The sequence below is a fragment of the Centroberyx affinis genome, unplaced genomic scaffold (genome assembly GCF_046629955.1).
Source record: "Centroberyx affinis isolate AG114_WGS23_722 - 3 ecotype Tasmania unplaced genomic scaffold, CSIRO-AGI_Caff_v1 ptg001654l_1, whole genome shotgun sequence".
NCBI classification, from domain to species: Eukaryota; Metazoa; Chordata; class Actinopteri; order Beryciformes; family Berycidae; genus Centroberyx; species Centroberyx affinis.
In genome coordinates this window covers 79,701-96,985 of record NW_027280084.1, presented here as the reverse complement: position 1 = coordinate 96,985, position 17,285 = coordinate 79,701, and the positions used below count along the sequence as shown (strand labels likewise).

The 17,285-nt window shown below is 40.3% G+C and overlaps 1 protein-coding gene across 2 annotated transcripts in view; it reads left to right on the top strand.

Annotated features, from left to right (window-relative positions):
* LOC139651403 (sialoadhesin-like) overlaps positions 1–17,285 on the top strand; it is a 31,979-nt gene extending 14,694 nt beyond the window's left edge. Inside the window, exons 6-11 of one of the 2 annotated variants that reach the window (XM_071528300.1) lie at positions 4,862–5,155; positions 7,871–8,140; positions 10,835–11,128; positions 12,196–12,465; positions 15,115–15,134; positions 15,935–17,285. In XM_071528300.1, the coding sequence (XP_071384401.1) occupies positions 4,862–5,155; positions 7,871–8,140; positions 10,835–11,128; positions 12,196–12,465; positions 15,115–15,128 (1,142 nt within the window). In that variant the 3' untranslated portion in view covers positions 15,129–15,134; positions 15,935–17,285. Of the gene's footprint in view, positions 1–4,861; positions 5,156–7,870; positions 8,141–10,834; positions 11,129–12,195; positions 12,466–15,114; positions 15,135–15,365; positions 15,404–15,934 lie in introns of those variants that run through there. The other variant, XM_071528301.1, reaches the window with a different exon arrangement.

Below are 17,285 nucleotides of genomic sequence, written 5' to 3'. Positions count from 1 at the left end.
TTTACTTTCTGCCTCGTTATTCTCAAATTATTCTGATGGTTTTTATGGAAGAGGATTAGGGCCACATGTGAAAAATTTGAGTTCTGAGTTTAAAGTCAGAATTCTGAGAAAAAAGTCAAAAATGACATAGTCCAAATAAAATGGTTACTGTTCTTGAACCCCTTTGACTACAGGCATAATCATGGTTTTCTGAAAGGTGTGTCAGAGTAACAGAATAACAGAACTAGGTAGACCTAGTGCAAGCCGGGCCTCCTCTTGGCTGTCACACCCTAGTATAATACATGTTCTGTACTGCCCTTGACCTGCTCTATCATTTTCAGTCACATTGACCCCTGGAGACATTTTGAGTTTAATACGATGTTGGAAAGAGGGGCATTTATGCCCCTTTATGTCACCAAACTATGTTTTTGAGAAAAAGGGCCTCAAGGTTTGCAGTCTATTTTGAGACATTTATTCAAATATATCAGAACTATCATTCAAACATAACATAACATACTAACATTAAATTTCCAGTCTTGAGTGCCCATACACACACAGACATGTCCACACACACACACACACACACACACTTTGAACTTCAACCACAGTTAAGGCTCACTTGTGTATGGAGATGCACTTGAGCAAACTTATGTGCACACCACACGGATGCGAGGAAGAGTCACCGGTGTCACTCTCAACAGGTCACACATTCACCGGCACCGGAGTTAGAAAGTAGACTATAGCCTGAAATGAAGTCAGTCCACTGAGAGGTGATGTCACCATCTATAGAGTACAACGTTCAATCTAAATACGGTGTGCACCGTTTTGCTACGGTTTCCGGGTTGAACGTCATGTTTCCTCCAAACGGTGTGAAACGGTCTGCAACGGGCTTTGAGGTACGTTGTCTCTCGTTTGGTGGGTGTGTCAGAGGTGTTACCCAATCAGCAGCGACGTGTATATAAACCCCGTCGTATTAAAAAGGCAGTGCGCACAATGGATCCAACAGTAGTCCTTTACAAGTGCATCCGCTGCAGCTTGGTGTCTGCAACAACTGAACTAATTAGAAGACATGTTTGTATCTTTTGCTATTGTTTGTACCATTGTGGAGTGACACTTTCATAAACGTTTCTACTCCACTCTACTCCTCTAAATATATAATGGTAAATATTACAATATCATATCATAACAACAGTGATCAGCAATAATGATAGGCCTCATAATAAAATAATTAGCTCATATAGATCCTAACGCAGTCTCGAAGGTAAGAAGTGGATTATCCTTCACTTGAAATGTTTTCCTTGTCATCCTGAAATACAAATGGGACCAAATGCTGGATCACTATAATTAGGAAGCACAGTTTCCACAAACCCCTTCACTCCATTGGGATGTTCTCTGCTATTCTGGATGGCAAGGGCAGTGACTGTAACATCGAGCGTATTTTGTAGTATTAAACACATATTTAAAGAACGCAAAGAATGGCCTCCTCCGCTGCCGTAGTTGCAATGCTTGCGTAACACAACAGGGTGTTCAACGCACCACCGTTTCCGTTTAAATAAACGTTTTGCTACGCTTTGTCGAGGCTGAATGCAGGGCGGGTGTTGACATCACCTGGCACCAATGACCATCCAATAGCAATTAATTGCAGCCTCTGTGATTTGCAAATAGCAGAATTTCATATTGCGATGTTGACTTTTTTTTTTTAGCCTATTAGCCTAATTGTTCATTTTCTTCAGTGTCTTCAGGTGGTTGATACAGCTTACCATGCCTCCCTAAGATCTTTCACTAATTGTAAAGAGTTATACAGTCGGGTAGGTTGGCCTGCTCTCGCCACCTGTAGGCTTGTACACTGGTACCATGGATGTATTAAACTATGGATGAGGCATTCAAAGATGGCGGCCCATTCATTCCAATGAAAGTTGCTCACCCAGCGCATACGCCGAAAAAGTTTCTACGACTCCTACTTCCGTGGCCGACAGCACCTGCGCAGTAGTGTTTTTCTTGGCCCCGCCTATCCCACATGAACGAGTCAAGTGCCGTTCTCGTAGCAACCGTGACAACAGCGCGTTCATGTGCAGCTTTCTAGGTTCTAGTTTCTAGCTTCTGATTGACTGTTGCTGCTGCAGACTCGGCTCTTCGGGGAAACCATCGTCCAGGTATGACTCTATCATTTATTCAATCACAGAACATTTGCTTTATTTGTATAAATCTTACATCCGATGTGAAGTGATTCACTCTGGATAAAGTTGAGCTAACGTTGGTAATAACGGTTAGCATAACGAGACGAGTCAGCTAACACATCCATGGGTTAACATCAAACAAGTTAACGTTAGTTAAAGAGAGAAATGTTTGTTAGATCATAGACTAAACTTTGCATTTGTGATTTATGCTCCACTCGTGTTGCTCCACTTGTTGTGTTGAACGTTGTCTTGTGTTTCTCACAGGGAGTCAAGTTCATGCCACACATCGCTAGCCAGGTCCATGTCAAGGGTTTACTCGCTTAACCAGGTGAGGAGATTTATTTTGAACTTAATTTAGAGCATTTTCGATGTGAGATGGTTCACATCGGTCATCGATGACTTGGTAGCTTTTTCACCTGTACTGGAGCCAGTGCTTCACAAATTAAGTAGTTTTCACCCTGTGCTGTAATCATCATAATGATGTATGCTGTTTTCTGTCAGACACTGAGCCGCAGATACTTACTGCAGTTTCTTCTGTTACAGAAACTCCTGCTCTTCAAGAACCACTGACACTTCTCTGGAAAATGCTCCCAAAGAAATTAACTTATTTATGATGTCTACATGTATTTAACATGTAGAATGGAACGTATTTTGAAATAAATCTTTACTTTACATATAACAGTTTGTCTTGGATCATCTCTTGAATAAGTCTTAGTTGTCATCACTCTGTAGTCCATTGCCCTCAAATTACTTTTCCATCTCCATCTTACCTTGGTTATTACATTTTACCAGCATTATGTTTTTCGAGTCACATATATCAATATTATGTTACTAACAGTGTGAGTAATTTCTGACAATATTGACTAAAGCCACACATCTAGACCACATAGTGCAAGTTAACCAACATGCTGTTGCCTCAATGTAGAGATAGTATTACTTGTAGCCATTATCATTCTGCTGCATGTATTGATTTAATCCATGGGACTGAACTACACTGGATCAAAGGTGGGTCACCTCACAACATTTAGTCATGACATAAATATTGGTACTCTTATCAAACAAAGTCCTATATAAACAGTGTATGTTTGCATTATGCAACTTAGATGGTAAGGTTTGCTAGTGGAAAAAAAATCAGTTAAATTATTATCATTGTGAATATTCTAGGTTTGTTGTGTCACACCAAGGTTTACTTGAGTTTGCAAGTGTTACACTATCTAGACTCTGTCATAGCAACATTTCTATAAGCTTGATCTTCCTATGCAGTGGTTGGAAGAAGACTCAATTCCATTTACATAATAGACATTATCAGTAACTCAAGCAGGTTAACTCAAATTGGACATCTAAATATAAATTTACAGACAGTAAAAGAAATTAAAACAACCATCAAATCCCAAATATATTCATAACTTTAATAGGATAAAGAAAAGTACATAGGCATAGTCTGTAAACGGAGAATTTCGAGATGTAAATAAATATACAATAGTAAGTAGGTGCATAGAACTGCATATGCTGGTTAACTACGGCAATGTTATAACGTTATCTAGCTTGCAAGCGACCTATTTAATCAAGAGAGAAACAAAAACAAATTAGAAACCATCCGTTATTGTTCTGAAGTCTTGCCTGTTAAACCTAAGTGTCGGCGGACGTGTAGGTTGGGTTTAATGTGATCTAGTTTGATCACATACAGCTAAAAGCCTCTGCTAACAACCAGCTAGCTGTATAGCTTGTCAACAGTGGAGTAGAAGCGGTGAATGTGCATGGAGCGTTCCCGTGGCCTAGAGGCACGTTCACGGAGCTCCAGAAAATACAGCTTTATACGGCTCTTGGTGGCTTCCAAAGAAAAATGGACCCAATGATTTAAAAATTGATAATTCAAAGACTCCATTTTGACTATGTGTGATACCCAGAAAAATTTTCCCTGAGTTTTACAGGCGCTTCTTTCCCCATGTATCTCTATGGGAAAAAGTCTTTTTGGGCCCCATGGCGTCACGTGACTTGCAATACTGAGCTTGGCCACTACGCCAAAATCGCCGCACGGCCCAGACCTGTTCCTGGGGGCTTGACTGGTACATCTTAATTCATGAGGCAATTCTTGCCGTGCTCCCATCCTATCTCTGTTTATATTTTGCGTGAAAGTACTGGTAAATACTCTCTGCGCTCTCAAGTTGTTTTTATGCTTTCTGACCCAACAGAGATTGCAAAAAGGGTGTTTATGAATTCTGTGCTTTCTGCCTGGAATATGATCCTGAATGACTTAAAACTGAACAAGTTAATCTCGCTTAACGCTTGTAAATCCAAAATGACAGAATTGGAGGCTAATTCATTGGAATGTCACTGTTTTTAATTAACAAAGTTCTCAACTGTGTAGTGGACTATTCTTCTTAAATGTTCTGTTAGTTTATGCTGTATTTTGCCTCCTATGCTTTTATTGAAGTGTGTTCCTATATTTGGTTTTATTGTAGTCTGTCCATTTGCCATTTGCACTCTGTGCTGCTGCTGATCTCGGCCAGGTGTCCCTTGAAAAAGAGGTTTTTGATCTCAATGGGACTTCCTGGTTAAATAAAGGTTAAATAAAAATAAAATAATATCATGGAATTTTCTCAACCTAAGGAATGCAGGTTTCACCCAACACAGAAAACTGAAAGGCTGGAAAAGTCTTGTATACTCATTTTCAACTTGACTGATAAATTGTACTCTCCTTGTAGCCCAAGATGAAACATCATACCATGCATTGGGAGGAAAACTTGTCTTGGAGCCAGACACTTCTGCTGTTTCCAAACCCATAACCAACATCCTGTGGAAACACGGGCTCAATCTGGTGGTGGAATGGTTGAAGGATTCACCTGTGGACTACTATGGACAATTTCGAGACCGCACAGTCCTGGATACATCGACTGGACAGTTGGTTATCAATGATTTGGTTACAAATGATGGTGGAGTATATTCTGTGGAGTTCAACAACAAACTCCAGAGCAAGAAATATAAGATTATTGTGATCAGTAAGTATGAATGCTGTCTGGTGAAACAAATTTGAAGTGTGTGTTGTTGTGTTTTTGTTTTTTCAAAGTGTGGTCAAGTTACACAATGCATTGAGAAAATGTTTAAATTTTAAGGATAGGTTAAGGGTTAGCTTTAGGCATTTTAGTGGGTAGTTTTACGCTAGGGTTAAGGATTTTTCTAAGTTCAGACGAGAGGCGAGGTTGAATTTACTTTTATTGTTACAATTATTTTTTGGGCTTTTTGTCTTTTATTAGAAACACAAGGGGGGAGGGGAGGTGGGATGCGATAAAGGTCTTGGGCCAGATTCAAACCCAAGATGTAGCGTTTACATGCGCCTTAGACCACTGATTCACCAGGACGTCCCGCTAGCTAAATATTTTTTTTAACAAAGCAGACTCTGCCTTCTGGTTGACCTGCCATGCTCCCTGCTTTTTATTTCAGTCTCTAAATAAATTATACTGTGTCAAAGAGCTCAGGGAAACCCCCCAAGACTATTTTCAAGACAAAATGTAAAGGTGAGGTATTGTTGTAGAGCTGCTGTACTTCGGCAAGTTTGATGCTGCACAACTTTTGCATTCCAACTGATTGTGCAATCCAAACATAAAACATACACACAAACAAACTGGGATATGGAAAATGTACAGTACTGTCAAAAGTCTTGGGCACATGCAAAAAAAAGTCCATTGAGCGAAGATGCTTTCAAAAATAATGTAATGAAAAGTATTAAAACAAGACTAGGTCAAAACCTAGTATATGGCTGGACCGTGTATGAGTGTGCCACGTGCCACGGCCGACCAATGGTGTAACTAACTCCGCTGTTGACAGGGGTTAAAGTGGGATTTGGCAGGTGGGGGAACCCTGTTTCGGAGGGGGGGGTTCAGAAAAAAATAGTAATTTAAAACAAATGTCCTGCATTTCTACGGGGGGTAGATACATAATTGGTGGGGGGGGTCAGAAAAAAATAGTAATTTAAAACAAATTTCCTGCATTTCTACACCACCTAACCTCTTGGATTAAGTCAAGAAACAGCAACCCTGTGTAATGTTAACCAAAAATGTAAAGATTATGTTATATTACTAGATTTCAGCATTGCGGTGCTTACATTCATGATCTTGCATAGGCATACTAACCTAAAAAACCTATTATTGGGAATCATGAGAAAGTTTCAGAGTGACAGACACAGAGCGTCCCCGTAACCATAGCAACTTACTCTGACTCCTGCCTGAGAGGAGAGGGAGAGACGCAGAAGAGCTGCTGACTGAGATTACTCTGAGCAGCATGCATGGGAATAAATTACAATATAATAATTATATAATAATAATATAATATATATAATAATATAATATAATAATTTGTGTATATTTCTCGCTATTCAGATGGTCTGAATAACTCTCTGCTGCACTGTGCTGCTCTGTCTCGTCTGTCCTGCTGTCAGTTTCCTTTTTTCACGTCGCGACGTTATCAGTTATGAATTTGTTTTTCACTGCGTGAGAAAATAGACTTGTGGCGTGAGAGCATGTGAAAAATGTCAATTGCGTGAGTCTCTCGGTCAGTGCGTGAGAGTTGGCAGCCCTGTGAACTCGCTTCTCATTATTATGTATGAAACTGCCAATCAAATTTATTTACTTATTAATCGAAGGTGCCGGAACGCCGTTCCGGATCGTTCCGGCCCACTTTAACCCCTGGCTGCAGACTGCTAATACAGAATAATAGTCCATACATCCATACTGATCGTTCCAGTGTGTCCCGTCTCTCTCTCCACCGCTGTCGTCTCCACCGCGCACACGGCCCGCATCGATCCTGTCGATCCAAGCGCCAGGCGCTCTGTTACCCGTCGGTGCCGAAAACGCTGTTCGCCGGACACCGGGGGCGCATCGTCGTCGGGACCCCGGCCGAAATCTCGGCCGGATCATCGGGAACAAATCGGCGGCCAGCTAGTGGCACTGGCCGCAACCGTGGCCCCGGGAAACTTCGGAAGGTCGGCAATAAGCCCTCGGCGTGATGAAACCTCCATGCTTGTTTGTGTGTCTCTCTCCCCCGACAGAACAGAGGACTTCAGGTGGACTGAGCTCGCGCATATGCATCGACATAAACGGTGATATGATATAATTGTATAGATTCTACTTTAGCTTCAGCTTACATGCATGATATTGGTCAGCCTGCTTACTGTGTGGGAGAAACGGGCTCCTGATCTCAGCGGAGAAACTAGATGGCGGAGAAAACGAAACTTAAATTTCTGGCTCTGTGACGCTATGATGTGCCACGTGCCACGGCCGACCAATGGTGTAACTTGATCACTCAGTCACTCAGTCACTCAGTCAGTCAGTGACAGACACTCGCGTTTGTAGGGCTGGCCCCGCTGTTGCGGTCCAGCCAAAAAGTACTATAAAGCACAATCTACCGACACTAATGCAGAAAACAAATAAACATCTAAGACAAAATTTATATAAAAATCTAGGGTGCCTAAGACTTTTGCACAGGACTGTATAGCGGTTCCTTTTAAGTTTTCAGTATAAAAAAAAAATGTAACTTGTGCAACTGTGAGCATAAGCAATGTTGCATCCATCTTGCTCGATTTACCTCCTTCCATTGACTTTACATGCATTCACACTGCCTCTTAATTCTTTTCCATGTTCGTTCAGAATGTAGGGTTAGGGAAAGAAGCTGAATAACTAGAATGACCTAGACTTTTCTCCTGTTTTTTCCATCAACAGGCGAAGTCCAAAAGCCCACAATGTCCCTTCAGCCACTGGCTTGTGATTCTTCATCGACCCGCTGCACTCTGAGTTGTGATGGAGGCAGCCCAGAGGCTGAACCAATCACCTACAGCTGGAGGACAGATGGAGGAGCCTGGGAAGAGTCAACGCAGCTGAAGGACATCACCAATGATGACAAATGGCACAAGATTAAAAAGATCTCCTGCCAAATGAAGAACCCAATTAGTGAGGAAGAGAGTGAACCCCATGACAATATATTCTGGTCAGGTATGTACTATGTGTTCTCTGCACAACAACATGAATAAAAGTTTAACACTTTGTCAGCATACACACACTTACAGGATCATCAATTAGAAAAAGCCTTCAGCTCTTAAAACCATCAAATCCATGCTTTGATACGCTTTGACCTGCTTTAATACTTTACTTTCTGCCTCGTTATTCTCAAATTATTCTGATGGTTTTTATGGAAGAGGATTAGGGCCACATGTAAAAAAAATTGAGTTCTGAGTTTAAAGTCAGAATTCTGAGTTTAAAGTCAGAATTCTGAGAAAAAAGTCAAAAATGACATCGTCAAAATAAAATGGTTACTGTTCTTGAACCCCTTTGACTACAGGCATAATCATGGTTTTCTGAAAGGTGTGTCAGAGTAACAGAATAACAGAACTAGGTAGACCTAGTGCAAGCCGGGCCTCCTCTTGGCTGTCACACCCTAGTATAATACATGTTCTGTACTGCCCTTGACCTGCTCTATCATTTTCAGTCACATTGACCCCTGGAGACATTTTGAGTTTAATACAATGTTGGAAAGAGGGGCATTTATGCCCCTTTATGTCACCAAACTATGTTTTTGAGAAAAAGGGCCTCAAAGTTTGCAGTCTATTTTGAGACATTTATTCAAATATATTAGAGCTATCATTCAAACATAACATAACATACTAACATTAAATTTCCAGTCTTGAGTGCCCATACACACACAGACATGTCCACACACACACACACACACTTTGAACTTCAACCACAGTTAAGGCTCACCAGTGTCACTCTCAACAGGTCACACATTCACCGGCACCGGAGTTAGAAAGTAGACTATAGCCTGACTGTAGACTATAGCCTGAAATGAAGTTCTGTTATTCTGTTACTCTGACACACCTTTCAGAAAACCATGATTATGCCTGTAGTCAAAGGGGTTAGAAAGTAGACTATAGCCTGAAATGAAGTCAGTCCACTGAGAGGTGATGTCACCTTCTATAGAGTACAACAGGGGCACGTTCAATCTAAATACGGTGTGCACCGTTTTGCTACGGTTTCCGGGTTGAACGTCATGTTTCCTCCAAACGGTGTGAAACAGTGTGCAACGGGCTTTGAGGTACGTTGTCTCTCGTTTGGTGGGTGTGTCAGAGGTGTTACCCAATCAGCAGCGACGTGTATATAAACCCCGCCGCATTAAAAAGGCAGTGCGCACAATGGATCAACAAAAGTCCTTTACAAATGCGTCCGCTGCAGCTTGGTGTCTGCAACAACTGAACTAATTAGAAGACATGTTTGTATCTTTTGCTATTGTTTGTACCATTGTGGAGTGACACTTTCATAAACGTTTCTACTCCACTCTACTCCTCTAAATATATAATGGTAAATATTACAATATCATATCACAACAACAGTGATCAGCAATAATGATAGGCCTCATAATAAAATAATTAGCTCATATAGATCCTAACGCAGTCTCGAAGGTAAGAAGTGGATTATCCTTCACTTGAAATGTTTTCCTTGTCATCCTGAAATGCAAATGGGACCAAATGCTGCATCACTATAATTAGGAAGCACAGTTTCCACAAACCCCTTCACTCCATTGGGATGTTCTCTGCTATTCTGGACGGCAAGGGCAGTGACTGTAACATCGAGCGTATTTTGTAGTATTAAACACATATTTAAAAAACGCAAAGAATGGCCTCCTCCGCTGCCGTAGTTGCACGCTTGCGTAACACAACAGGGTGTTCAAAGCACCACCGTTTCCGTTTAAATAAACGTTTTGCTACGCTTTGTCGGGGCTGAACGCAGGGCAGGTGTTGACATCACCTGGCACCAATGACCATCCAATAGCAATTAATTGCAGCCTCTGTGATTTGCAAATAGCAGAATTTCATACTGCGATGTCGATTTTCTTTTTTTAGCCTATTAGCCTAATTGTTCATTTTCTTCAGTGTCTTCAGGTGGTTGATACAGCTTACCATGCCTCCCTAAGATCTTTCACTAATTGTAAAGAGTTATACAGTCGGGTAGGTTGGCCTGCTCTCGCCACCCGTAGGCTTGTACACTGGTACATCTTAATTCATAAGGCAATTCTTGCCGTGCTCCCATCCTATCTCTGTTTATATTTTGCGCGAAAGTACTGGTAAATACTCTTTGCGCTCTCAAGTTGTTTTTATGCTTTCTGACCCAACAGAGATTGCAAAAAGGGTGTTTATGAATTCTGTGCTTTCTGCCTGGAATATGATCCTGAATGACTTAAAACTGAACAAGTTAATCTCGCTTAACGCTTGTAAATCCAAAATGACAGAATTGGAGGCTAATTCATTGGAATGTCACTGTTTTTAATTAACAAAGTTCTCAACTGTGTAGTGGACTATTCTTCTTCTTAAATGTTCTGTTAGTTTATGCTGTATTTTGCCTCCTATGCTTTTATTGAAGTGTGTTCCTATATTTGGTTTTATTGTAGTCTGTCTGAAACCATTTGCTGTTGTCTGTGCTGCTGCTGATCTTGGCCAGGTCTCCCTTGAAAAAGAGGTTTTTGATCTCAATGGGACTTCCTGGTTAAATAAAGGTTAAAAAAAATAATAATAATATCATGGAATTTTCTCAACCTAAGGAATGCAGGTTTCACCCAACACAGAAAACTGAAAGGCTGGAAAAGTCTTGTATACTAATTTTCAACTTGACTGATAAATTGTTCTCTCCTTGTAGCCCAAGATGAAACATCATACCATGCATTGGGAGGAAAACTTGTCTTGGAGCCTGACACTTCTGCTGTTTCCAAACCCATAACCAACATCCTGTGGAAACACGGGCTCAATCTGGTGGTGGAATGGTTGAAGGATTCACCTGTGGACTACTATGGACAATTTCGAGCCCGCACAGTCCTGGATACATCGACTGGACAGTTGGTTATCAATGATTTGGCTACAAATGATGGTGGAGTATATTCTGTGGAGTTCAACAACAAACTCCAGAGCAAGAAATATAAGATTATTGTGATAAGTAAGTATGAATGCTGTCCGGTGAAACAAATTTGAAGTGTGTGTTGTTGTGTTTTTGTTTTTTCAAAGTGTGGTCAAGTTACACAATGCATTGAGAAAATGTTGACATTTTAAGGATAGGTTAAGGGTTAGTGGGGAGTTTTACACTAGGGTTAAGGATTTTTCTAAGTTCAGACGAGAGCCGAGGCCAAATGTATTTTTATTATTACGATAATTTTTTAGGCTTTTTGTCTTTTATTGGAAACACAAGGGGGGAGGGGAGGGGGGATGCGATAAAGGTCTTGGGCCGGATTCGAACCCAAGATGTAGCGTTTACATGCGCCTTAGACCACTGATTCACCAGGACGTCCCGCTAGCTAAATATTTTTTTAACAAAGCAGACTCTGCCTTCTGGTTGACCTGCCATGCTCCCTGCTTTTTATTTCAGTCTCTAAATAAATGATACTGTGTCAAAGAGCTCAGGGAAACCCCCCAAGACTCTATTTTCAAGACAAAATTTAAAGGTGAGGTATTGTTGTAGAGCTGCTGTACTTCGGCAAGTTTGATGCTGCACAACTTTTGCATTCCAACTGATTGTGCAATCCAAACATAAAACATACACACAAACATAAACAACTGGGATATGGAAAATGGACGGTGCTGTACGAAAGTCTTGGGCACATGCATGCAGTACATTGAGCGAAGATGCTTTCAAAAATAATGAAATGAAAAGTTTCTAAGTATTAAAAAAATGTACTATAAAGCGCAATCTACCGACACACTAATGCAGAAAACATTAATAAACATCTAATACAAAATTTATATAAAAAATCTGGGGTGCCTAAGACTTTTGCACAGGACTGTATAGCAGTTCCTTTTAAGTTTTCAGTGTAAAAAAATGAAACTTGTGCAACTGTGAGCATGAGCAAATTTGCAGCCATCTTGCTCCGTTTACCTCCTTCCATTGACTTTACATGCATTCACACTGCCTCTTAATTCTTTTCCATGTTCGGTCAGAACGTAGGGTTAGGGAAAGAAGCTGAATGACTAGAATGACCTAGACTTTTCTCTTGTTTTCTCCATCAACAGGCGAAGTCCAAAAGCCCATGGTGCTCCTTCGGCCACTGTCTTGTGATTCTTCATTGACCGACTGCACTCTGGGCTGTGATGGAGGCAGCCCAGAGGCTCAACCAATCACCTACAGCTGGAGGACAGATGGAGGAGCCTGGGAAGAGTCAACGCAGCTGAAGGACATCACCAATGATCACAAATGGCACAATATTGAAAAGATCTCCTGCCAAATGAAGAACCCAGTTAGTGTGGAAGAGAGTGAACCCCTTTACAATCCATTCCAGAAAAGTATGTACTATGTGTTCTCTGCACAACAACATGAATAAAAGTTTAACATTTTGTCAACACACACACTTACAGGATTATCAGTTAGAAAAAGCCTTCAGCTCTTAAAACCATCAAATCCATGCTTTGATACGCTTTGACCTGCTTTAATACTTTACTTTCTGCCTTGTTATTCTCAAATTATTCTGATGGTTTTTATGGAAGAGGATTAGGGCCACATGTGAAAAATTTGAGTTCTGAGTTTAAAGTCAGAATTCTGAGAAAAAAGTCAAAAATGACATAGTCAAAATAAAATGGTTACTGTTCTTGAACCCCTTTGACTACAGGCATAATCATGGTTTTCTGAAAGGTGTGTCAGAGTAACAGAATAACAGAACTAGGTAGACCTAGTACAAGTCGGGCCTCCTCTTGGCTGTCACACCCTAGTATAATACGTGTTCTGTACTGCCCTTGACCTGCTCTATCATTTTCAGTCACATTGACCCCTGGAGACATTTTGAGTTTAATACAGTGTTGGAAAGAGGGGCATTTATGCCCCTTTATGTCACCAAACTATGTTTTTGAGAAAAAGGGCCTCAAAGGTGCAGTCTATTTTGAGACATGTATTCAAATATATTAGAGCTATCATTCAAACATAACATAACATACTAACATAAAATTTCCAGTGTTGAGTGCCCATACACACATAGACATGTCCGCACACACACACACACACACACACACACACACACACACACACACACACACACACACACACACACTGAACTTCTTTGATGATATGCACAGTGGTATTTTAAGTCAATTCCCAAGAATTTGCTTACTGCCTCTAGAGCTTCATTTACAAAATGTCTGCCATTGTCACTGCCACTTTTGTGTGGTATTCCCCATCTGGGAATGATTTCCCTTACCCTCAAATGGTTCTGATGGTGCTGGATGGGCACTGGGCATCATCTGCTGACCTCTCCCAGAGTTGTATTGTGCACAAACTAAGCATCATTTACAATATTTTTTTTGAGTAATTTGAGAACCCAATGTCTGTTTACTCCTGTATTCCCCCCTTTGATACATGATCCACTCCACGTGTCAATTTTGCATAGAAAGGAGACAGACATCTAGGAGAAGAGTTGCAGTGCATCGCTTTATGGTGATATTTGGCATGTCAAATAACACTGTGTGGTATCTCAGCCATCTTGTTGCTGACAGATGAGCTGTCTTTTGTTCCAACAATATGATTGAGACAGCATGTGGCACCAAGAGTGTTAAATCCTGATAGCCTACTAGGTCCCTAGAGGCTAAGACTGCCTTTTCTGCTGCAGGTATTGCTCTTAAACACGTGGGCAGACGCGCTGCCACTGAGTCTAATTTAGTAGAGAAGAATGCTACTGGCCTCATTTTCCCTCCATGTTCTTGCAACAACACTGATGTCATGTAGCCATTTTTCTCATCCACTGTCTGAGTGAATGGTCTGTTCATATTTGGCAAGCCTAATGTTGGTGTGGATTTTTCAACTCCATGAATGACTTTTCAGCGTCATCAGTCCAAGTCACCTTTTGATAAGCAGTCAGTCCTTTAACATGTACTATTGCTGACAGAGGAGCTTCAATTTCTGCATAATTAGGTATCCACTGTCTACAATAAGAAGTCATTCCTAAAAAGGACATTACCTGTTTCTTTGTTAGTGGTTTTGGAATATATTGGATGGCTGTTACTCATTTGGGAGAGAGGGATTTGCCCTCTGCAGTAATCACATGTCCCAAGAAAATCACTTCTCGCGTAACCCATTGCAATTTGCTTAAACTAGCTTTGTGACTGTTGTTAGCCAAATGTTGCAACAGTGTTTTTGTATCCAACTCACATGCTTCCTTTGATGGAGAGCAAATCATTAAATCATCAACATACTGCAGCAAGGCACTGCCACCAGGCAGGTGGAGCCCTTCCAAGTTCTCCTTTAAAGCAGCTGCAAATCGTGAGTTTAGCATTATAAGGTTCTATCTGCCTTCAGGATAGTTCTGAGATATTGAGCTTCAAAGTTTTCAGCATCCACTGAGTTAAATGGAGATGGGTCCTTAAAAATCATTATTTTCAAAAAATAACACCACACATATGTCAACAGGCACTCATAGAATAGGTTCATGCGACTAACTTAGTTTTGACAAAAAGGTCAGATAGAACCATATAATACCGAGGTCACGAAATATGGCCGGTGATTCTGTGTAACCCTGAGCCAGAGATCGAGAGATTCTGCTGTTAACCCTATTTGTACCATAGTTTAACCATGCATGGGTGAATTTTTCTCTGGTACCAATTCAACACTTTTTGCATTGAAGGTTAGTGCACAATGTTTTTTATAGTCCTTTAGTTGTTTGTAGTTGTTGTTATTACTTTGTTGTAATACACTAGTGGTGTTTCAGTTTCTTGTCAATACTCATTTTTATTACACAGCATGTAACCCACGGGCCCAAATCCTTCCATCTCCATTTTTGTGTTTTTGGGAGGGAGATATGTGGTTTTCTCTCCATCTATTCATAAACCTTTTTCTGACATCTGGTTTCAGCTGCACTCCTGCTGCACATTTTATCCTTACCCCAGTACAACCAATCTGTCCTCAACATGTCACTTTTCTGACCTTCTTTGTACCATTTATTTTCACAGAGATGTGGTGGTGAAATCTAGTAAGTATTTCTATATACTATAAATATTCACATGTCGGTTAAGTTCCTAATCAGCAGTTACATGTCATGCAAACTTACACATTTGGCTGTGTTATTGTACTTTTACTGTTTTATATCTTGTGCTGTGTGTGCGTGTGTGTGCGCGCGAACGTGCCTGCAGGCAGACAAGCCAAAACATGATGACACCATACATGGATTAAATATTGCCATTCTGTTTGTGTTTCATTTCAGAGACTGATGTACTGGATAATATAAGACTCCCATCATTCCATCTCTTTTTTTTTTAAAGATTTATTTTTTTAGGCATTTTAGATTTGGATTTGGGGTTTAGTTACTCTTTAAGTTAAAGGGTCTGATCGAGGCCTGTGATGACACTGATCACCTCAAAGTCATCCTTCTGTTAAAATTCAGTTCTAACTCTAATAGCCAAAGAGCACCAAGTCAGTGTGATACTCAGTCTATGTAGGTAGTGTCCTACAGTTGGCAACAAACTTGTCAAAAACATGGGAATGGCAGCACTGTTGACAACATAGTTAAAAATTAGGACGCCATGAAAGTCAAGTTGACTGAGGCTTCTGTCGCAGATGCAGAATGCTGATATTAAAATGCCACCCAAGAAGGGTTTTTCAAATTAAGAAAAAGAACTAACTAATTTTTTGTTTGCTGGAGTGCCCTTCCATTCCCATGTTTTCACACTGGAAGCTAGTTTGTAGGTTTTTGCAGAGCACCAACAAGGACGTTATGCAAGGAGGTGAGGCTGCTTTATGTTTTACCATTGTGTGTGTGTGTGTGTGTTACAGGTAAGCCAGAGAAAAACGAGGGAACGCCACTAAAGACACCTTCAAATGAATGAAGTCGTGTTTGGTTTGGTGTGGTCTCTCTCTCTCTCTCTCTCTCTCTCTCTCTCTCTCTCTCTCTCTCTCTCTCTCTCTCTCTTCCTCTTCCACTGCAGACTTGTTTCTTTGATCTTTGACTATCATAATGAAAGGAATGTGGAATGAACATGGAAGGAATGTGCAGACTGTATTTTTATGTTGTTAATATCTGATTCACAACATGAACTGTTACACAATCCTGCAGCCAAAGTGACATGAGCTTCCACAGCTTGCTTTTATGCTTTTAGAAAATAAATTCAGATTTCAAAAACAGGCTGAATGGTTTTTAGACTTTAGTTATCAGCTAGGGAATTTTCACTTAAACCAGAATTAATGCAGCAGTGTACCGTCAAATATCAAAGCTTTTGCTCATAATCTACAGTGGACTGCACAGAAATGTGAAAATATTTTTTTTGCATTCAGTTAAGTTGTATTATAGACTTTTTGGACCACCAGTACATTCAAATGTTACTCCTTATAGAACAATAACAATAATCATAATCATAATAAACTTTATTTGTATAGCACTTTTCATACACAACATGCAGCTCAAAGTGCTTCACATCAATAGAAGGCAGATAAAAGACAGATAAAAAGATAAAATTCATATAAAAGAAAAAGCAAAATGCACTGCATTAAAAGAATCAAATCAAGTAAAATGGAAAGATAAAAGAACACAACAAATACTCCCACTTTTAGATGCACATTGTGAGTGAATCCATATGTTTTTCTTTTTTCAAATGACAGATTGCTGGCACGAGTGACAATTAACGTTCTTTTTATTGCCTTAACACCATATCTATAACCATTTAACAATTGTCTTTATGATGTGATGATACAATAATTTATGTTATTTCTCATGCTTTATGTTAGTCCTCATCTCTTCCGCTGTTTGCGGGTCAGAGTGGTGAGGTAGCCGGTCCAGTGATGCAAAGGGCACCATAGATAAGACAATACTGATCATTTTTGATCACTAGTTTTATTTGCCCCCCAAACACCTTTGTTGTAGTGTTTATTAATGTACATGGCACACTGTGAAACCAACTGCCAAAAATGTGGGAATAACTTTTGATTCAGACTTACAGCAATATTCCATTTGGGGGTTATTTGGCACTTGACCACCATGAAAAACAGAATATAAATGACTTTGTGAACAGATTCAACAACACATCATCTTGAGACTATAAAACAGTCTTGGGTCCTTCGTCATTTTGCATTTCTATTCTTGGTTTACACTAAAATGAGTCTTTAATCAGAAATAACCGCCTCGTGGTTG